Source organism: Phyllostomus hastatus, unplaced genomic scaffold (assembly GCF_019186645.2).
Source record: "Phyllostomus hastatus isolate PE091 unplaced genomic scaffold, TTU_PhHast_1.1 phas_contig_113, whole genome shotgun sequence".
NCBI lineage: Eukaryota > Metazoa > Chordata > Mammalia > Chiroptera > Phyllostomidae > Phyllostomus > Phyllostomus hastatus.
The window spans coordinates 17035774-17058514 of NW_025333530.1; the positions used below are offsets into that span (position 1 = coordinate 17035774).

At 47.8% G+C, this 22741-nt stretch overlaps 1 protein-coding gene across 1 annotated transcript in view; it reads left to right on the forward strand.

The window, feature by feature from the left end:
• OAF (out at first homolog) overlaps positions 1–12267 on the forward strand; it is a 37839-nt gene extending 25572 nt beyond the window's left edge. Inside the window, exons 2-4 of the mRNA XM_045839049.1 lie at positions 8746–8880; positions 9654–9834; positions 11219–12267. Coding sequence (XP_045695005.1) covers positions 8746–8880; positions 9654–9834; positions 11219–11484 — 582 coding nt within the window. The 3' untranslated portion in view covers positions 11485–12267. The remainder of the gene's footprint in view (positions 1–8745; positions 8881–9653; positions 9835–11218) is intronic.
• The last annotated feature ends 10474 nt before the right edge of the window (positions 12268–22741 follow it).

The following is a 22741-nucleotide window of genomic DNA, read 5'->3' on the forward strand; positions in this document are numbered from 1 at the left end:
AGGCTATTGACCATCAGGCAGATTGAGCTGCTACTCTAAAAGACATGGTATAGCTCAGTGGCTCCCAAACTTTGCTGTCCATTAGAATCAACTGGGGAGCTTTGGAAATCCCCTTGATCAGGCTGCTGTTCATGCCAATTAAGTGAGAGTGTCTGAGGCTGGGAGGCAGTATTTTTTAAAGAGGCCCCAGTGGGGGCAATAGGCATTCCAATAGGCAGTGCAGTTTGGGAATCACTGGCATAGCTGCTTCAGGAAAGGGGAGGGGACTTGGAAGAGCAACCAGGTTAGACTGTCAAATGAAGGTAAAGCCCAAACTTAGTCACCTGTTTGAAACCTGTCATTCTACCAACAATAACCCCAATGTGTTTAAGCAGCATATAGACTTTATGCCTAATTCTACATGCTCTTACTATAGAACTCTAATTCATAATACACACTCAGTAGGCAGTACTCTTCTTTATAATCCAAATCCTATAGATGTATTTATACCCATATGTACATACTCACTGGGTATATCTAATAGCATGTCACCATCTCTAATCCCTAACATGGCTTTTTGTATAAGAGCCTTCTTGGGTCCCCCACCGCCAGGTTGCTTTCCCTGTCCAAGTTCTCTTTCTCCTTTGTCTCTCAGTCTGAGTGTTCATAAATTGGGGAAGGGATGAGTCATGTTCTGGGCATGGTTTGGTACTAATTGGATGGAGAGGGTGGGGCTAAAGATGTGAGAAAGTCATATGGAACTGCTTTGGGTTGATTGATACAACAGCAGTGAGGGGGAAGGAGCCACAGACTTCAAAAGTATGGAAGGAGGGGATTGTAAGGATCATTGGCTGGAGCCAAGATAAGGAGAGCCATATGGCAGTATGAGTTAGCTCAAGGTCACTCTAAAGGACCCAAGGGAATTGAAACTTGAGCCTTCCCTGGGCACTGATGGATGAGTGGTAGCCAGAGGAAGGAACAATACAGAAAGCACCAGAGTCCCTGCCTTGGGGTCTCCTGGTCTGGAGAACAACATAGGATGCTGCACAGCTGTGAGATATAGTTAGTGAAGATGTGGAATGCAGATGGCCATGTTGCTGTGCTGAGCTGTTCATTCTCACAGGATATCATATCACATGGACATCAGGCAGGAGAAGGTTTTAGAGCCCAGTCTCCCCTACCCTGTCTATGTTAGGTCCCCTCAATTTGGCATAGAGGCATGTGATGGATAGGATGTCTTAGGAAACAGGACAGCAGAGGTGCTTTCAAGAGAGACCTAACCTTTTTAGAGTCCAAAGCATTTCCTCATAGGAGTTTATGAGAAGTCACTGGGAGGAATGACCCAGCTCATGTCCACGGGGCCCTTGGGTCTAAATGCCATTCCTTTGCCATTTCTGAGGAATTTCTCCATAGATTGGGATCAGTAGCCCTGCCCAAAGTTTCAGATGTGCTCCCTGGAGCTTGGCAAGCATCCCTTCCCCTTCTTAATGCCTATGTCCATGTGGAGTTCTAGCAAAAGATCCAGATCAGGCAGTGAAAAGTGACCCTTGGGAACAAGTGAGTGGCCTGCTTGAAAGAAAGTAGGGAAATGAAGAAGTGGGGTTTTTCCCCACTAGGTTTCCCAGCGTGCCAAGAGATGGTAGTGGTGATGGTGGAAGTGAAAGTGAAGGAGGAGGAAGAAAAACCCAGAAAGACTCTGATTCCACAGGAAGACAGAGGGTCCAGCCTTGAGATAAGAATTGTGTGTATCTGGATCTCCCTCATCAGGTAGTCACTCATATCACACACTGTTAGTTGCTGTCATACATCTGGCTCATTTGATCTTTACCACTGCACCATGAGGTAGATACTGCCTCCATTTTGCAGATATGCAAATTGAGGCTCAGAGCTATGAAATGACTTTGACAAGATCCAGTAGTTAATGATCCTGGATTAGGGGGATGCTTCCTGTGTATATTGTGGAATTTAAGTAGGCTCCTTCCAGAAGGATGAAGAAACCTCAATATTGGAAAGGGAAGAAGTAGGCTGAAAAAAGCCTTGGTGCAGAGGAACAAATCCACAGAGTAACTTTCCTCTATACAAACTTGGGCTGGGTCCCTTCTTCACAAGCTTGTCACCCCTGGTGAATATCAACTCCTTGCCATCTCTGTGCCTGAGATTCTTCCCTTCCTTCCTCCTTCCTTCCATAGCCTCTAGAGAGTGGGGGTGGAGACACGGAGCTGTGGGGACCATTTTTACAGATCTCACAGATACTACTGCATACATTTGCATACATTTTCCTGCCCACTACTGGCTGTGTGACTTGAAAAGCCATGATCTCTCTGATCTCCAGGATCAGACATGACAGGAACACAAGAGGGCCAAGTAGTATGATGGTTGCAGTCTTATTGTGAAAAGTAAGAGGTCTTTGCAAAGCAGAATAGTACAGGCATATGAAAAGTGAAATAGTGGTGCCAGCCCAGTCCTGGGCAAGACTTTCCTTTCTGCTCTCTTTGCCCTGTTAAGCAGATTGTTCTAGCTCTTTTTTTTCTGCTCTAGGGACTAAAGCATTGTTAGGAGCTTCCATCCTTTAAGTTGGCAAACGTTTAAGTTGCTGCCCCACTGGGGATTCCAATAAAGGAGAGGGGGAAGGGAGGTTTTGCAGCTGGGAATCTGGGTGAGAGGGAGCTATGATCCCCATCCTAGGAGCCCTAAGTCAGCAGGACATTGGGGCACAGATGATCCACATAAAACCTCACATTGTTTCCGTGGCATTCAGGACAGTGGTGACCTTTGGGTTTGGCTGACAGAGCACTACAGACTGGGGGTGGGGGTAGTAGAAGAGGGCAGAGGGCACTGCCCTGTAACAAGAAGCCTCTCTCCCCAGCCTAGCCCTGAGGGTATACATACATTTCATAATGGGGGTAGCCTAAGTCCCTGGGCATCAGCCTGTGGATGTGCTTGGCCCGCTTTGGGTTAACTGCATTCCCCCATGGATACTGGGCAGAGCAGCCAAGGTGTACCTGTGTCTCCCACAAGGCAGCCAACATGGAGTTAGGAAGGCATTGATTCTTGGCTGGCTCTCTATGCTCGCCCCTTCTCTAGCCATAAAGCAGTTCCCCAGCCAGGAACAGAGGAATGAATATTTAAATTGACTTATCCCAGGCCTCAGAATCACTCACTCTGGTGTGGTTGAAAGGAGACAAAGATGGCAGGATAAACTCCCAGCAGTTTAAGAGCAATGAGGAATTTGGGAATGGAGTGGGGGAAAGCTGCTTTATGAGAACACTGGAGAGATGGCCTCCAGCTTAGGCTGTACAATAACTGTGGTACAGCAATGGGCTCTGAGGGGCATTGAAGGAAGGGCAGTGCTGCCACCCTGGCCCCTTTAGTTTTTGGTTCCCTTGTGGTGGAAAGCTGGGTCAGCAGTGAGGTCTGAGACAGGAGAGCCTCACCACCCTATCCAGGATGGGCTTTCTGGAGAAGGGCACTTAGAGAGTGGGAAGGAAGCTAGGAGCTAGTGGTGGGCAAGGCAGCAGGGAGTGGGAGGGTACAAAGGGTAGAGGAGGAGAGGAGATTCGCTGGGCTGGAGCTGAGGTAATGCACTATGAGAGGATGTGTGTGAAGCAGTGTCAGAGAGATGCTACATACGAAGGGGTGTGTGACTGACTGAAGGAAGGTGCATGTGACATCACGTGTAAAGAGCTTGTTAGACTGGTGAGAAAGGGTGTGTGTGAGATGAAGAATTAGAGGCTGTGTATGAGATTGGGGGAACTCAGTGAGGGAGAGATGGTGTGGGAGACTTTGGGAGACGGTCTGTGAGAGTTGTTGCATGTGACTCAGAGAAAGAGGTGAGGTGGAGGCTCCATGGAGGGATTGTAAGAGAGAAAATATGCTCATATGAGCATCTGTGTGGGGGAATGGGAACGAGCTACTGAGGTATAATGTGAGCCTGGGGCAGGAGAAGGTGTTGGGGAGCCTGGTTGCTACTGGTGAGATATTGGGAGCAACTGCTTGTTGGAGAAACAGCATGTGTCAAAGATTATGGATCAGTGGCCTACCTATGAATGGGGAAAGCTGATGATATGCAGATTGAGACAGGCCATCCTTGGCAGAGGAATCAGCTTTATGAAAAGGTACATGACTTTGCTCATTCTGGGAACTGCCAGCTTTTTGGTTCAATGCTCAGGGAGCATAAGAGGAGCTGTCTGTAGAAACCCAGATGCCAGCCTCTGGGGGGTACACTTTATAGAGAGGACAAAAGGAGCTTGTGAAGGGCTTTAGGTAGATCCGATGCCAGTAGAGTGGAGGGATGTGTCAGGTTGAGGCATTGAGACCCTCACACCTTCCTGTCTTCTGTAATTGCCTCTCTCTTGACTAGAAGGCCCTTCCTCCTTTGACTGCCAAGGACCACTGACATTTTCCTGGGAAGTCTTCCCTTCTCTACTTCAAGTCCCTTCATTAAAGAAACAAAAACCATTCCTCCATATATCCTTTGCCACATAGAATTTAGCATAAAACTCACCCCAGGACTTATCATAAGGCACTGACTTTGGTTGTAGGAATTTAACTTCGCATGAGCCTCTTGAAGATAGGGGCATTTGCCTTAGTCTTGCCCAACCCCCAGCCCAGCCTGGTGGCTGGAAGGACATGGCCCAAGTAATGCTAATCAATGCCCTCCCACTGATTTGCTGACTACTTTAGAGCCTTAGAGCAGTCACTTGACCTCTCTGGGTCTCAGGTGCATCTCTAAGAGAAAAATTTTTACTCCTGCCTCTGCAGGTTTGGAACAGATCACAGCTGAAACAGGGCCAGTGGCTGTAACAATATAATAAAGACACTTAAAGAGATCAGCCCACTATGTTCTGAAACCTTTCACTCAGTTTTTCTTCATAATAATCCCTTGAGGAAGGTACTACTAGTTTTAGTTATTTTACAGATGAGGAAACTAAGGTGCAGAGAGATTAAGTTAATCCCCCAAGATTACATAGCTAGTATCAGCAAAAAGTGTTTGAACACAGGTAGTACTGCCTCCCGAGCCTTTATTCCTAACATACCTAATCCCTTCTTACTGAAGACCACAACAGACTTTAGCAGAGGCTCACTTGCGCGAGCTCTCTCTCTCTTTCTCTCTCTTTCTCTCTTTCTCTCTCTCTCTCTCTCTCTCTCTCTCTCTCTCTCTCTCTCTCTCTCTCTCTCTCTCTCTCTCTCTCTCTCTCTCTCCATGGCACACTTGGCACACCCTCTGCATAGCCTGGATTTCATCCCTGGTACTGTAGTGTACATTTATTCCTGGTGGCCTGTACTTGGTGAGCTGCAGGTTCTAGGAGTCAGGGGGGAAAGAGACATACAGAAATTTCCTGTCTTGGGAGCTGTAGCCTTAGTCCTGAGTTTGAGGACCCTACCTCTAGCCCTATGACATGGGCTTTTTCTCAGCTATGCCATCTGTCTTGGGTGCTAGGCCACATCTGGGTGAATCATCCCAGGTCCCTCTCTAGTGAGGAGGAAGCCTGGAAACCAGGCTTCCATCTGTCCAGATGGTCTCTGAAGTAGGGGAGCCTCTCCCCTGCCCTTCCCTTGTGCTATAGAAAAAGGGACCCCTGGAACCTTAGCAGTGACTCTGAGGTGTAGGGAATAGAAGGTAGGAGGGGCACTGGTAGGATTGGTGGAGCCAAAGAGACACAGAAACTAGGGCTGCCCATTCCCTCCTAGGGACCAGCAAGTAAAATATAGTTTTCTGGAAAAATAGGACTAAGAAAACTGGAGAATGCAGGGTTTAAAGAGGCCACAGGACAGGCAGACAGGCATGTTAGAAGGGTGTCCTTCCTCATCTTACTCCAATATTTGTGTCAGATGCTGTTGTTTATTAGTTACTTAGAACCGTGAGTGGGGAGCTGCTATACTCTGCAGGCAGGTATACAGAGGACTCGCAGGGTGGACAAGCACAGCTGGAAGGGGGATCTTATTCTGGCTCTGCTGCTTGCCAGCTGCATGGCCAAGGGCAGATTAGCACTGCCTCTCTGGGCCTGAGTTTCAGTTTCTTTAGCCAGGCATCAAGGAAATATGACAAATTGATCTAGTAGGCAATTACACATTGTGGTTGGTGAAGAGAGCCCAGACTTTGGAGTCTGATTACAGGATTAAAATTCTGGCTCCATTTTCTCTTAGTCCCATGACCCTGAGCAAGTTACCCATTCTAAACTTGGTAGAAATCATAGTTCCCACCTCTTGTTGTAAAGATTTTAAACAGGACAATATACCCTTTTTTTGACTCACAATAACAATTACTTGTCCCTTCCAGTTATAAACTTCAATAAATCTTTGTCCTACCCAAATAAATGGGAAAAACTGAGGAAACATCCTTTTTCAATGATAAATCCTTGTTCCCTCTCTTCACCCCCAGTTGTGTTCCCATTTTGGTAGCATTTTGTTGTTGTTGTGGATGATATTTTTATTTAATATACATGCAGGGGGGTAACTCAGATTTCTTTCATCCTCTGTTCTGGTCTAAGAATTCAAATAAATGCTTTTCTGTTAATGGCAGGCAGGTGATGTCCCCGAGCACTGGGACCACCCAGCACCTTTCAAAATACAGGGTATTGGCAGGAGGTGGGTTTGAGAAGATGCTGTGAATATTCCAGACAGGGTTCTTTTAAAGGATTATGAAGCTCTGGCTGGTATAACTCAGTGGATTGAGTGCTAGCCAGCAAAACAAAGGGTTGCTGGTTCCATTCCCAGTCAGGGAATGTGCCATCCAGGCACATTCCATGCAGGCCAGGTTCCCAGTAGGGGGCACATGAGAGGCAACCACACATTGATGTGTCTCTCCTTCTCTTTCTCCTTCCCTTCCTCTCTCTCTAAAAATAAATAAATACTTTTTAAAAAGGGTCATGAATATTCCAGACAGGGTTCTTTTAAAGGGTTGTTGCCGAAAATACCCTAGGAGTAGAAATCTGTTATCAAGTCTCACCCGACAGGAGTTGAGCCTGGAGTGAAAAGTACTAAAGTGTACTAGCTCCAGTTTCCCCTCGAGGGAGTAGAAGATCAGATGCCAGGCTGGTGGGGCAAGGAGACTCCAGACATGTAGCCCAAGAACAGATTTTCTGTTAGGCAGAAGCTAGGATGAACCCAAGCTCTGATCCACTTTTCCCACAAGTCTGGGAAAGTAAGGAACCTAATAGAACCTTTCTCACCAGCTGAGTCTCAGTTTTCCTTTCTATAATATTGGTGGAAATTCTCCTTATACACTTCCCCACCTCATTGTTCCAGAGGGCATTCACAGTAAAAGGAAGTAAGAGAAACATCCTTGTAAAGTCAAAGGACTTCAGAAGTACATAAGGATTTATGAAATGACAGCAGTCATTTGTTCAGATCACCTGTGACATGTGCTGATCACTTGCAATGATGATAATCACCACAGCTGGTACTTTCTGAGCACTTACTTTGTGTGGGCATTTTCTGTGCCCTCCACATTAATTTATTTAGTCCTCATCACAACCCTGTCAGGTAAATGTATTCTCATTTCCATTTTACAAATGAGGCTTAGAGAAGCTGAGAGATATGCCTGGGTGCCAGGTAATACGTTGCAGAGTTGGGGTGGAATCACTGCCCCTCACTGCCTATACCAGGAACCCAAGAGGTATCTTATACCCTGTTCTCAGAGCACTTACACTCTAGCAGGTGTACAGTGAGCACCCCTCACTGTACATGGGGGCTGTCTTAGTGATTGAGGCCAGGGCACATACATTGATAGATGAGCTACACTGGGCCTTACACTCTCAGTGCCAGTGCAGGGCCATTGGTGTTCCAAGAAGAGAACCATCATTGTCACCAGGGTGTCTCCTAGGCAGGGGGACCTTGACAGATTAAATTACTTCTGACCAGGACCTGGTAACTTTTCACTGGGAGCAGTCAGGCAAGACACAGAGATGGGTGGGAGCAGGGAGGCACCTCAGGTGCAGGTGGGTCAGAGCACAGGATTCCAGGAGTCAGTTGGGAAGGAGACCCCATCCCATGACCCCACTCCAGCCTCTCCCATTCATTAGTGAGTCAGTAACAGGAAGGAGCACTTGGCCTCCTGGTAATGCCATTAGTAACACCATCAGGAAAGGGGAGTAGAACGGGAAGGGAAAGGTGAGCCATCCCAGTTCCCTCACTCCAGAAGGCAACAACAGCTGAAGGCAGCTTGTGCTGGCATCTGTTCCTAACCCTGTCCTGCCCCCACCACCTCTACCTGAGTGGCTTGGCTGATCAGAAGTCTGGGAGGAATTTTGAGGAGCAGTAATAGTTAGGCATTTTCCCAAACCTGAATAAGAATGTCAGCAAAAGAAACTCTGGAATCTGTACTTATAAAAAGTACAACCTGTCCCTCACGAGGCCTGGGTCCTATGGTTGTAGTGGTCCTGACTCATCCTGATCAGTGTGACACATTGGTGCCACCTGGGGGAAGTATCAGCCATAAGCAAACCAAGTGCCAAAACAGTGCTGTTCCCTTGAAGGTGAAGTTCTGTACTTTGAAACAGTTTTGTTTTGAAAAGCTTTCTAGCAGTTCACTTTGTGAATTCAAAGCCCCCCAGGAGGCTTCGAAACATCTGGGCTATATTCTTTTAAGTCACTGGTTTAAGTGGGAAAGATTAAAAATCCTAGACCAAAAAGAGGGAGGTGTCTTTTGCAGGGCAGTATCCAGGCACATGTCCTCTCCAGGGCCTGAGCTGAGCACTGGGTGGGCTGGCAGGGAGGCCCCACCCATATCCACCTGGTCCCTGTCCTCCTGCCCTTTTCCATCAGTATGTGAAGATCTTCCGGGCCTTGATCCTGGGGGAGCTGGAGAAGGGTCAGAGACAGTTCCAGGCCCTCTGCTTTGTCACCCGGCTGCACCACAATGAGATCATCCCCAGTGAGGCCATGGCCAAGCTTCGACAGGTGAGTGCCTTCCTTGGGCCTGCCCTCTCCCAGGTTCTTCCCCAGAGTTCTCACCACTGCAGCCAGCAAGGCTCCAAGCCTGAACACCACCCCAGCCTCAGTGTCGCACCCAGCATGTGATCTGAGCCCTCATACCTGGTACCTTACTCTCACCTTACAGTCCTGAACCCCCTGACTTTGCTCCAGCTAAACCTGACCTCACAGCCCTAGACCTTTAATTTGCACTGAACCCCCAAACTCCCATATTCCTCCAGTTCCTAATGTTAGCTTGTCCCCATTTATGATGGAGGCTAGGGGCTTAGACTCTGAAGTTGGATCTGCCTTCAGATCCAGTGCCGCCCTCATTATCTGGGTAACATTGGACAAGTTACCTCACCTTCAAAGCTTCTACCTGCCATAGGCCCTTCTCCTTGTGCCTGCCCCTTCCAGAGATACTCAATTTCCTGAATGTTGGGAAGTATGGAACCCCAGAGGTCAATTACCCTGGGATAGGTTGCCTGGTCAACCCACCTCCAACAGCCACCCCAACAGCATGATTGAACTCTTCATCGGGCCACCAAAGACAGCCAGCTAAAAAGACTTGACTATACTCTGGGTATCAGTTTCTCTGCCAATAGGAGTGGGAGCTGGGTGCTGTTTGACTGACTGCCACCTTGCAGATGGTCCCAAGATTCTAAACACAACCAGCCTGGGCTTGTCTGACTCTCAGTTATCAGGGGGAAATGGGCAAGAAGGCTTCTGAGACCTGGTGGGAGTGGCTCTTCTCCCCACAGAAAAATCCACGGGCAGTGCGTCAGGCTGAAGAGGTGAGGGGCCTCGAGCACCTGCACTTGGATATCGCTGTAAACTTCAGTCAGGGGGGCCTGCTGAGTCCCCATCTCCACAATGTGTGTGCAGAGGCAGTGGACACCATCTACACCCGCCAGCAGGATGTCAAGTTCTGGTTGGAGCAAGGTCAGCTGGGTGCTGTCCACTGCTGTATCATATCAAATGTGATAGAATGCAATGATGAGATGTGGGGTTCAGGGAAGGGACCTCTGAACCAGGCTGGGATTAATTAGGGAAGGGACATCCGTATGGCTCTCCAGTGAGAGGAGTCAGCCAGGTGAAAGGGACCCTCCAGGTAGGGACACACAGAACTATGGCTCTGCTGGGCCCTGTGGAGGGAGATTCCCAGGCAAATCCTATCTCATTCCTGACCTTAATGGGAACACAGAGAGAATCTTCTGTCATGTGAGGTGGTACAGACATCAGGGTCTGGGTGGGGCCCAAGGACTCCCATTCCTACATACTTACCTTGACCACCACCTCTTAGAAATCCATTCCTCTCCTTTATTTCTCCTCTCCTCTGGTGCCAACATCTTTATCCCAAGATCTCTGAGGCCTCCTCCTATCTTTGTATGATCTTTGCCTTTCTGGCCTGTGTGACCTCACTGCCAGGTGATCTCCTGGTATTTTTCCTAGGGCTGTCCTCAAGTTCTCTGTATAGAGGGGACAAGGAGATGTCACCATTCCAATTTCAGGTCCCTGGTCCCTCTGCTCAGCTGGCTGCACACTAGAGAAATGTCTGCCCCTTCCAGGGTGGCTCTGGATTTAGAGATGTCCAAAAGAGCTCTCAAACCTCTACACACACACACACACACACACACACACACACACACACACACACACACACACACACACACACACACACACACACACACACACACACACACACACACACACACACACACACACACACACACACACACACACACCCCTACACACACACACACCCCTACACACACACACACACACACACACGTTGCACCCCAGACAGAGCTGCAAACCTGATACTGTCCCCCAGAGACTGGCCACTGAGCTGAGCCAAGGCCCAGGTCGCTGTTGTCTGCCCAGTACCCTTCAAGTGCACGTTCCTATCTGTTCCTTGCCCTGACCATCCTGAGTTCCCAGTGTGTTTGTATAGGCCTTTTCCTGCCCGGTCCTACTCAGATATCATTTCCTTTAAGAAGCTTGTCTTGATTTCCTACTTATTTTCCCCTCGCCTTTATTCTGTCACAAACCAGTATAGTGATGTTTTTAAATGTAGGGCGGCAGCATGACTAAGTTAAGGCCTTGAAGTCAGACAGACCTGTGTTCCAGTTCTAACTTTACTGCTTACTATCTGACAGATTGTTAAACTTCTGTGGGCTGTTTTTCTCATCTGTGAGAGGGGGATAAGAATATTTAGCTCATTGGGGTGATGGGATACCTAAAAAGTCCATGCATGAAATGGCCCTGGCCCCTTGCTAGGGGATACCCCCTTTCTCCTTTCTTGACCTTTGCCTCTCTCCCTTAGGTGTGGACAGTTCCATCTTCAAGACTCTGCACAAGGACACAGAGCAGGCTTTGCTACCTCGCTGCAGGCAGGTGAAGGACCGAGGGATGCCCTGTGTCTGTCACTATGGCCTGAGCCTGGCCTGGTACCCCTGCATGCTCAAGTATTGCCATAGCCGGGATCGGCTGGCACCTTACAAATGTGGCATCCGCAGCTGCCAGAAGAGCTACAGCTTCAACTTCTACATGCCCCAGAGGCAGCTGTGTCCCTGGGATGAGGATCCCTAGCCAGGCTGGGGTGAAGGCTCACCACTCCTTCTCCCAACCCCAGAGAGGCCTTATTTCTCTCCTTCCCCTCCCTTCCTATCCTCTCCCCTGCTCTCCACCCCTCCCTTTTCCTTTCCCTCCCTTGCTCTTCCCCCTTTCTCCCCTCCCCTAATCCCAGAGCCTCTAGCCCCATCACTCATAACTGTGAAACGGGATGTGGCTTGGCAGCTCCCACTCCCACCGTGTGCCTTTCTTGAGAACAGAAGAAAAGGTGGTTCTCTATATTGTACCCCTCCTCTCTTCCTTCATCCCCCCCTTTCAAGCAACCAAATTATCATGTCCTGTGATTCTCTTATTTAACTCTTTACAGATTTAGACCCCAAAAGGTGTCTTTGCTTGTTTTACCCACCTCCCCACATAAAACCACTCCCTAACCATCAGGAAGAAGCTGGCCACTCTGTACTTTCAACTACCCGAGAAAGAGGGCATTATCGCCCCAGAGAGGGGGCTATTGGGACAGATACTGTAGCCCCTACACCAGATCACAATGCATCCTACTTATCACTGGCCTCCTAGGTCTCACTGGGACAAGTAGGAACCTCCCAGCTCTGAGATAGATCCCCTGTTCCTTTCCCCAGACTTGGCTACAAGAGCAGACACCACCTTTCCCCATCTAAACAGAAATATGTTTGTAGGGTTCTTGGTCAGGAAGGGAGGAGCATGAAGTATGAGGAAAACTTGAATTCCAGATTTTTAATGCAAAGTATTTATCATTTCTACCAGAAATAAAAGTTTCAATTCTTACTTGACTGACTTTTGGCTAATGCAATGCTGCCACCTGGTGTCAGGAGAAGTGTTCTGTATTCTATCAATGACTAATCATGGGACACCTTCTAAAGTACCTACTGTATGCTCAGCCACTATGTGGTGAGGAGAGGTTGTGGGTGGGGGGGTGTTACTAGGGAAGGATAAGACAAACCTTCTGCACTGAAGAAGAGGAGACATACACAGAGAAGAGAAGATGAGCAAGCCAGACAGTAGCAGGCAGCATGAGATATATTAAGACAGCGTGAGTTAAGATGAAAACTTTGGAACTAGACTTCCACAGTTCATATCCTGGCCTTGCTTATTATTTGCTGTGCAGCTTTGGGTCATGTTACTTTACCTCTCTGCCTCAGCTCTCTCAGCTATAAAATGAGCTTAATTGTGAGACAAGTGAATTCATGCATTTCAACTGCCCAGCACATAGTGTTCACTGTGTTAGCTGTTGTTATATTGTTACTGTTAGTAAAAACTGCAGACATTTCCTCATCTATAAACCTGAGACAACTAAGCCAGACGTCTTGAAGTCCTCTACACTTCCACAGTATCTTCCAATATAAGGAGGCTATAATATGAAATGCTGGACCAAATGCTGGAGGACTTCTAAGAAGAAGGGATGTACAAGCTGAATTTATTGCAGAAAGTTTCCTGGATGAGAGGACACATGGTTTGAGGCTGAAGGATGGTAAGAATTTGGTAAGGTGAAGAGAACTATGTTTCAAGGCCTGGGAAAGTCCCAGGGGTCCCACAAAGCACCCATCTGCTTAGGAAAGGCGACCTGGAGAATCAAATACTTCCTCAGAGGCCTTGGAGAGGCTTACAGGGCAGTCCCTCTTACTCTGCTTCCCAGCACCTTCAGAACAGGCTGATCCTGCCCCTTGAACCTGTGCAGGCTGGAGGGTTGTGGTGAGCCAGGCGTGCTTGGCAATGGTCAAAGTTAGGGGTCAGTGGGTAGTCAAGGACCAACTTCAGCCATACAGGGGGCGTTGGGGGGCAGGGAAGGGAGGCATTCCTCCCCAGGCCTTTTCCTCCTTGCCTTCCTGCACAATATGGCACCTCAGCTCTAAGCCCTACCCCCTTCAGGTGAGGCATGTACTACCCTATGTGTCTGCCTTTATTGCTGGGGATGGGGTCCCTACATCATATACCTTCCCTACTCACTTTCAAATAGCCAAAAACAATACTTTTGTAAAAAGTAATATTTTTAAGACTTAGAGTGTTTTTCTGATCTTCCTTTGAAGGGACTAGCACTTCCAAGCCTGCCTGTCCCCTGCAGTAAGGGGGCTTTGGGGCACCACTCTGCCTGTGGTGCCTCAGGACATGAGGATGAGAATTAAGATTTCCTGAGAGTTCGTGCTGATCCTACACACAGGCAAAGTCTACACCTGCCATCATTCCAAACAAACCTAACTTCCAACCCTGTGCTGTCATAGTACCTCCAATTCCACCATTACAGTCACTTAGCTGACAAGTTTCAGGGTGCATCAGAATCCCTTGGGAGCTTGTTAAATAGATGTAGGTGGTCAGCTATTTCAGAAACACTGAGGTAATGCTTTACTTTCCTCGGGAGGCCTTTGTGAGTACGTGAAAACAACTGAGCGAGGTAATCTACCTACAGTGAGTCCTCATTTCTCTGGCACTTTAGGTTTTACAAAGTGCCTTCATATAAATTAGCTCAGTTGGCTCCTTGTAGTGATTCTGTGCCATTTTAGGAATGTGGCTCACTGAGGGTGGGGGGGTTCGCCGGCAGGGCACCGCCCCCTCACCCAGCTGCCACAGATGAGAATTAGTGTACCAAGACGTGATCTGCTTGGGGAGAAAAGGTGGCCAGTCTCTCAGAGAAGGGCCGAGACCCTTTTCCTCAATGGGCTTTTATTGGATTCAATTTGTACAGGAATACGGGTAAAGCTCATCAATCGTTGTCAGACAGTAAGGATCAAAGAATAGATAACGTACAAAGAACTACGAGGGTTTATTCTGAGTCAGGGTCTGTTAGCTAAAAGGCTACAAAACTTTGGGAAACAATCTCATCCTGCTTGGATCCTTATCATTTAATTGAGAGCACTCTTAGCATAGCAGGTTTCACAGGATTTTATGTATTCTTAGGCTTGATCACTTGTGGAACTCACCCTTTCCAGCACAGGGCTGCACCGCCCTCTGTCATTGTTTCAGGCTTAAATCAGGCAGGGGAAGTAAGGCAGCCAAGAGATTAGGAGACTTCTTGGAGACAGAATGAGGATTCAGGATTCAGGCTCTGTTAAAGCTGAGGGGTGAGGGTCCATCACCCCCTTTTTCTATAGTCCCCCAAGTCCTTCCCTGGGGAGCCCCCCGATTCTGCCTGTCTTAGGTCATCCCTCCCTTGAGGAGTCTTACCTGTCATTGACTAACCAATCATACATTGGGGGCCAGGCAGGGTGAAGTAAAAGGGGGGCAGTGGTGGTGCCCCTGCCAGGGAGATAAACTTTGTCTCCTTAGTGGCTTATGGCCCCAAGGTCACTCACTCAGCCTTAGCCATGAGGGGGTTACAGCTTCTGAAACCAGGCAGGGTGGTTCCCAACAGTTCACCTATAAAATTGTGAGTTGCTCAGCTAGTAACAGCAGAGCTAGGACTCCATGCACACCTAACTCAAGTGAGTTTATCAGATTGGCCAGCCAGAACCTCAGCACAGTGTACCTACCAGAGGGAGGAGGGTGGGCAGTGGGCAGTGCGAGGTCTGGAGCTGGGTCCAGTCCTACAGTAGCAATCACTGAGTACTTGGGAGAGTGGGTGCCCAAATCTTTCCTGGGACTCGTATTCAAAGGAACAGGCTTCTGACTAGTACCCTTTGCCAAGTTAAGTGAGAATCTTGGATGGGAGATCAAGAGCACAGATCTCCCAGTGCCTCTTCAAGCCAAAAGAGGTAAAAGTGGTGCCACTCATCCCCTGACAGGATCATGCAGCCTGGATGCAGCTTTACTGTGCTTTCTGTGGGTTTTCTTCAGGCTCCTCTTCCTGCAGTCTTATAAGCCAAAGGAAGTCTTAGATGGAAGAACTGTGGAGCCACCCCCATAGTTGGAGCACATCTGTCCAGGGTCTTCACAGGACCTGGGTGGGAGGTGGAGCTGCCAAGGAGTTTGGCAAAAAGTAAGGCAAGGACTACTCTCAAGAAGTGAAGCTTGAGGCTAACAATGCATGTGATGCATGTGATAAATGGTGCCAGCCTAGTCCCAAATCTATGTAACCTGGGTGGGTCACCCCTGTACAAACCCCCAGTCTCCTTATCCATCGAGAGAGGGCCTCACTAGATCACTTCTAATGTCTTCCCTGACACTGACATTCTGCATGTAATTACTGCTTGGCATTCCACTTCTGAGTATTTGCCATTTGGGCTACTGATGGACAAATGAATTGTTTAGTGTGACTTGCTCTTATAAGCCATGCTGTAGAGAAATGGTGAAAATGGAGAAACAAAATAGCCAGTATTAGGTAGATACCATCAAATTGCCCTCCAAATGGGGCTGCCTCAATTTATAGTCTCACTAGCAGTGTATGAAAGGCCTTGTTTCCCCACATTCCTGCCATATCAGTAGGGGTTCTCCAGAGAGACAGAAGAGAGGGAGAGGTGGGGGCAGATTTTCAAGGAATTAGTTCATGCAATTGTGGAATCTGGCAAGTCCAAAATCTTCACAGGCTGGCAGCTTAGGCAAAAATTGATTTTATAGTCTTGAGTCTGAAATACGTAGAGCAGGCCAGCAGCTGTAAATTCAGACAGGATTTCTGTTACAGTCTTGAGGCAGAATTCTTTCTCTTAAAACTTCAGTTTTTGCTCATAAGGCCTTCATTTGGATGAGCCTCACTCTAACTGTCTAGGGTAATCTTAGAGTCAACTGATTTTAGATGTTAATCACTTCCATGAAATACCTTCACAGCCTAATTAGACCAAACAACTAGGCATTATAGCCTAGCCAAGCTGAAACACAAAATTAACCATCACCCTGCCATCACTTGATAGTATCATAAAGTGCCATTTGACTTTGAGAAATAATAAAGCATTCTAGGGTTTATTCTCAGATATCAGCTACTGACTCTAGCCAGGTAACAGTTGTGCTGTTTGTTCCCAGGACCCTCTTCCCTACTCCATTCATTCTCCATCCTTTTCTGCCTCCGCCTGTGAACACCAATCTCTGCATCAGCCCCAGCTGGGCTTTCTCACCTCTGACTTGGCCAATGAGAAGCATCAAAGATCTGAGGGCAGGATGAGAGAGACTTTGTAACATATGTTCCCTGCTCCCTGCTGCTTCAATTCCACACTTCTGGCACTGGCTTTCTTCCCACAGGCTCCAGACCTCCTTGAGTTCCTGAACCACTATTCCTCACCTTGCCTCTTCAGTCTTAGCTTCTCAGTGGCACTGCTCTTTGGTTCCCTTTGCCCTGCTGGCACCTGGGTAAATAAGCAATACCTTCATTAAAGGCACTCCAAGTCAAGTTGATTCTGCTTTCTTTCAAAAACCATGATTGATCACAATAGCAGTCCCAGCTTAGGACACAGAAGCATAAACAGTGAAAGGGAAGAAGGACTTACTGTACCCCTCCCTGGGAGAAAGTGCCCAACCTAGGGGGCTTCCCAGCAATAAGGGAAAGTAGGTGTATCACAAACTACCTTAGGATCTAGGCCTGTGGAGTCTTTGGGGAGGGGGCAGTGCCCACATCCCCTGAGGTGACGGCTCACTGCCTTGGCCCTGGCACCTGTGTCATAATGGGAGAATGTCCTGACTCCTAAGCAGGGAAAGGCAGGATGAAGTGACAAAGCACTCATGGCTCCCCACCTTCTACATCACAGGAAGCATAAACATCTCTATCCAACCTCCATCCATGCCTGGCATAATGGCAGGACAGGTGTCCCCTTTCCCCTGACCAATAGGGTTCTGAATCCTAGCCTCTCTCCCTTCCTTTCTGGAGAACTTATCCCCTCTCTTTTAGTTCTCTTTTTCTTGCATTCTTTCCATTATCTCTGAGAGTATTTAAATTTTTCCCATATAAAAAAGTTACCAGTGATAACTAAAACCTCAAACACAAGTCCCTCTTAACCTTACCCTATTTATCCCTGTTCCTTTACAGTGAAACTTCTTGCCAGAGTCCTCAATATCCCCAGCAATTTCCAATCTTGAAATCAATAACAAGTCATCTGTTATTGAAGACGGCAAACTATTTCCACCTTAGGGCAGACCATTTCAACATCCTCCCTGTACAGCTTTAATCATCCTCACTCCCTGTATTTCCCCTTTTTGTGCTCTGTGATCTGGCCAGACTGCACTGCTTAGGAGTCCCCATTGTTCCACATACCCTCCTGGCTTATGCTGTTGCTTGTACTATTTGCTTGTACTATTTATGCCCACTCTAAATTCCTAGTTCCTTGCTTGGGATCTCTGCTTAGATGTCCCTTCCTCTAAAAAGCCTTTCCTGATGCCCATGCCCAGATTTGAGTAAGGCATGTCCTATAGCAGACCCCCACAGCACCCTGTTTCCCTATTACAGGACATGCCACACTGTGAGGGACTTTGCCTTTTGACTGGTTTACAAGCATCACCAGACTGTAAACTTCCTGTGGGCAGAGAGAGTGATTGTTTCCCTTCCATTTCCAGCCCTTAGCCCAAGGAGTAGCTTCAGTGTGTACTCAATACATGCTCTGAATGGACGAAGGGACAAATGGCCACTGATCTCCTACATGTGGGGTTGTAGTATTGGCATGTAGCTCAGAAGCTCCAGAGGGAAGTGTGGGAAGCAGGACATTTTAACCAGCAGAGATGTTCAGGAATAGAACAGACATCCTAACAAGGCCATGGCTCCTGCCACTGTGTTGACTAGGCTAAGGCTGGCTTACTCCAACTGGGTTCCATGGCCTTTGTTGGGAAGCATGGACTGACTAGAAGACACAACATTACTTTGAAGCTAAAGTTCACTATCCCCGGTTTGCCTGGAACTGGAGTCAGGCAAGCTGTGGCTCCTTTCCCCCAGCCATAGAGAAGCCCTCACTGCTGGGTGGTGGTGAAAGCTCTCCAGACACCTGCCTGTAGGGATGCTCAAGTCAGGGTCACACACCTCCATTACCACAAGAGGGCGCCTTGGGCTTAGACTTTCCCTAAGGATACACGTGAGCCAAGAAGTGTTTACCTGCTCAGAGCCAGTAAAGGGCTGACCGAAGCAAAGTTCTGTTGAAGTACAATTATAGTGGCCAGACCAAGGTGCATTGCTGGTCCCAAGGTCAAAAACATTTATTGAAAAACAGTTGTCATGCTGTTTTAAAATTAAATACTACTATTATCTATTATTTGGAAGCTTCAAGTGCAAAATGGACAAGGAGATTATGTGTATCCCCCATAGATATAAGTGAAGGCTGAGTACTGGGTAGAGTGGAATGTCCAGGGTTGAGAGCTCAGCATTAGGGATATTGGGGGCAGGGAATAAATAGCTTTGCATCCTGACTCCCATGTCCTCTCCAGTCTAATCCCCAGAAACAGTTGCTTTATCCTGGCTCCCCAGAGCACCTCTCACTTTATTACCCCAACACTAACACCTCTACTCCTATTCTGCAATATTCCTCCTGGTAGTGGTTGTAAGATTGCCTCTGAGGTGTGTTTTTTTTTTAGAGAGAGGCCGAGGAGTTCTTCCTGGTTTCTACTTGTTTTCATGAGCCCTTTTGAGAAGCCTGAGCTTGGGTTCACTTCCTGTGGTTTCCCCAAGGCAGGGAGCTGACCCCACCATTCACCATATGCTCTATGTCTCACAGTTTATCTGGCACACAGAAGAAGCTAGAAGGGACTTATTGCTTGGTGGCCTTCCAGGATGCCTTGCTCTCCACCCTCTTCCCAGCTCTGACAACTCAATATGGCGGACATGATAGGAAATGAAAGTGGGAAACAGGCCTGTAGCTAAGAAGCCCACTTTGGTCAGGTGGGAAACAGAGCTGGGGGCTCCCCTCCCTCCCCTAAATACCTTTCCCAGGACTATAGATCATTTCCGGCAATGTGTCTGGAAAGGGAAGCTTGATTCCTGAAGATTTCTAGAAATGGCCTGTGGAGCTAGTGACTTTCTAAAGGTGAAGCCGAGAGGCTCAGATGTTATCCCCAGAAGACCAGAAGGACCTGGGGAGGACCCTGAATTGATCACAGTTTCAGGACCACAGCACCCTGATGTAAGGCTTTGTTTATTCCCTGAAAAAGTCTTCCAGTGGTTTGAGTGAGGGTAGGGGTAAGGGAGGCAGGAGAGATTATTTGCATTTTATTTGCATATGGCTCTTTTGACGTCCAAAGGCACTGAAATTTCTTATCCTTGATTGTTTCAACCTTCCCCCCCACCAACCTTTCCTTTTTAACCTCAAGGCAAACCACCCTCTCTCTCTCTTTTCCCCACAGTTTTTCCTCTCCCAGGCTAAATACAGACCTGGAGTATTCGGCTTTGGGAGCTGGCACCTTCTCCACCACCTCTCATCTGCCCAGAACTCTAATAGCTGATTTCATGGACACTAAGTACTGGGGGGAAGGAGAGATAAAGGGGTCTTTTGAGTTCATCCAGTTGACATTATCATCAAGCAAGTCAGAGAAAGAACTAAAAATTGTCCATCCTTGCTCCCAGCCCCATACACAGGTACTGCAAACCCACTCAACTTTTTAAGACTCAGGAAAAGCATGTGAAGGAGGGACAGAGAGAGTGGAAGGGTCTCTGCTCTGTCATGTGACCTTGGGCAAGTCCCTTCTCCTTGAACCTCCTGTTCTTCATATGAATGATATCTAGATTCTTTTCACCTCAAGTTATACATTCATGGTAGAGAGAAGAGAAGGGGAATGAATCTGAGGCTCAGGCATAACTGGAGGCAGGATTAAAAGTACCAGATTTGGAGTCAGGCCCACCTGGTCTAAATTCCAGCTCTGCCATCTACTGGCTGCATTAACTTCCCTAAACCTTAGTTTTCTCCATAAAAGGAGCAACAGATTATACGTTCCTTCTAAAGTTGTGCTGACTAAATAATAATAAGTATGTCTAGCATGTAGCACCTTTCCTGGCATATATAAGGAGATGTAAAGTCAATGTTTATTGAATGAATGAAGGAATGAGTAAATGAAAGAAGGTGAGGTAATGTGGGCCACCCTTCCATCTCCCCCCCACCCCCGCCATGTCTGAAATCCAAAGCTGTACTTCCAACTGTGAACCTCCAAGGTCCCATCTCTGTCCCAATGAGCACCATCCCCAAAAGCTCCAACCCACCCCCATCCTCAGGACCCCAGAATCCTAGGCCACTGGAGCTGGAAGTCCCTTGGAAACCATTAGGTACATGATCCTCTGGTTGCTGGAAAACTAAAGCCCAGAGAAATAATTTAACTTCACATATGGAAAAGAGAAACAGGTCCCAGATATTGTAGGTAGAGAATCAGACCCTCCAGTGCACACAGCCATGCAAATGCTTTGCAAATAGAGATATGGAAGTCACAAGCACACTGGGGTATTTATATAAACTATGTACAGTCCTTTTTCTAGGATGATGGCAGATGAAGTGCAATTGTAGATAAGAAATTGACCTAAGGGCAGGGGCCAAGCCTGAAGTGAAGGGAAGGGAGAAGAGAGAGAAGAGGTGGTGAAGGGAAGGACAGGCTGAAATCGTCCTGAGTAGAGCTGCCTGGGTTCCCTTGATTAATCTCATCCCCTAGTCAGAAGAAACATGAAAAATGTCTCCTCTTTTTTCCTGGAGTAGGGGAAGAGAATGCATTGTGACTGAGGAAGGGTGGTTTGTATGGACTTAAAGATGCACTTATTAGGCACTTCCTGTTTCTCCAGGGCTACTGTGGCACTCACTGAACGCTTTCTGATACCTGTTTTGTACCCAGCACTGTGCTCACTGTGCTTGTTGTTATGGGGTCACTAATTAGTTAACCATGAGGTAGGATAAAATAAATCTCACAGAACCCACCATGAAGGCTACTAAAAACATTGAAGTGTCACAATAAGTTAGTGAAAGACCAGATCACTTCCAACTTTAGAAAAGAGGTGGCATTTGAATTGTGCATAGAGGGAGTAAAGGAGTAAAGTGCAGTGCTTTTGAACAGAAGCCCTAATACTTTAGTGGCTGTGTAACATTGGGCAAGTTAAACTCATTAAGCTTCATTTGTTCCATCTGTTAAATGGAAAATAACAGTCTAATTTACAAGTTGTTGTGAGGACTAAAGAAGATGGATGCTTTAAAGTGTTAGTACGGTGCCTGGCACATAATGAAAGTTTAATAATGCTAGATATTAAAATAGGGATTATTGTGATGGACGATGAGTGGACAGAAATACCAGGTGGAAAAAATGTTGTAAACAAGGCATAGAGGCAGAAAAGCCTAGCACCTGTTCTGTGAGCAGGAAATAGTCTTTGAGACTAAGGTAGGTTGATAGAACTACCTGGAAAGAAAGGACCTGCCTTCCTGTCAGCACATGGCTTTCTGTACTTACAAGACAGGTGATTCCTGCCCTTGGCACCACTTCCTGTGACCTAAAGAGTAGAGAGCGGGGGTTCAGATCTATGACAGGTGCTGCAAATAGCACTCAAGTAGGAGTCTAGAGAACTGATTCCAGCAGGGCTTGGTTTGTCACTAGGGAATTGTGTGACTTTGTCACCTCCCAGCTCTGTTGGTGAGGGAGACAGCTGTCCCTACAACCCCTCATTTTGGTAAATAACATTCACATCTTCTTGTCATTGAGCCCCAGAGCAACCTGGGACCTGGGTGAAGCAGGCAAAGTTCTGTGTTTTCACTTGGAAAATGTTATGATAAGCTGGGCCCCACCTAGGTTCCAGGATGTTTTGAGGATGCATGGGAACTGGTGAACTCAGCCACCTGCTAACTCAAGATATAGACAGATGTCAGTTAGGATTTGCACCCTGCCCCATTATACACATGAGTAAACTGAGTTAGGGGAGATGAAAAGCCTCGTTTCCTGTCACACAGCTAGTAAACGATTGAGAGACAGGATTCTGGAACCAGACTCTTTCCCGTACACCCTATAGCTTCTCCAAACACTCCGGGCCCTTTGCCGCACTTAGGGCTTGGCCCTCCGGGGTTTCAAATTGGAAACTTCAGAAGCCCTCTCACCTTCCACCCTTCAACCCCGTAGACACTACCTCCAGGGGTTTCTAAAAAAAGCGAGCTAGAGGAAGTCGGGGTCGCTGCGGGCACAGTGGGGAGAGGCCCCCAGGCTGGGCTGGGGCATACAGGTGTTCTGCAGGGTCTGGACCCGCCCCGGCAGCACCCACTGCCCTTCCTCAGCCCCCCTGGCACATTGTATGCAAATCGCTGCTTTGCCTGGGCAAGGGGCCAGGAGTCCGGGCCCCGCCGCGGGGGGGCGGGGGGGGCGGGGGGGAGGGGGCGTGGCCAACGGCGCCCGCCCTGCGCCTTGCTGCCCTGCGTGCTCACCTGGGGCAAGTGACAATCCTGGCCCCGCAGAG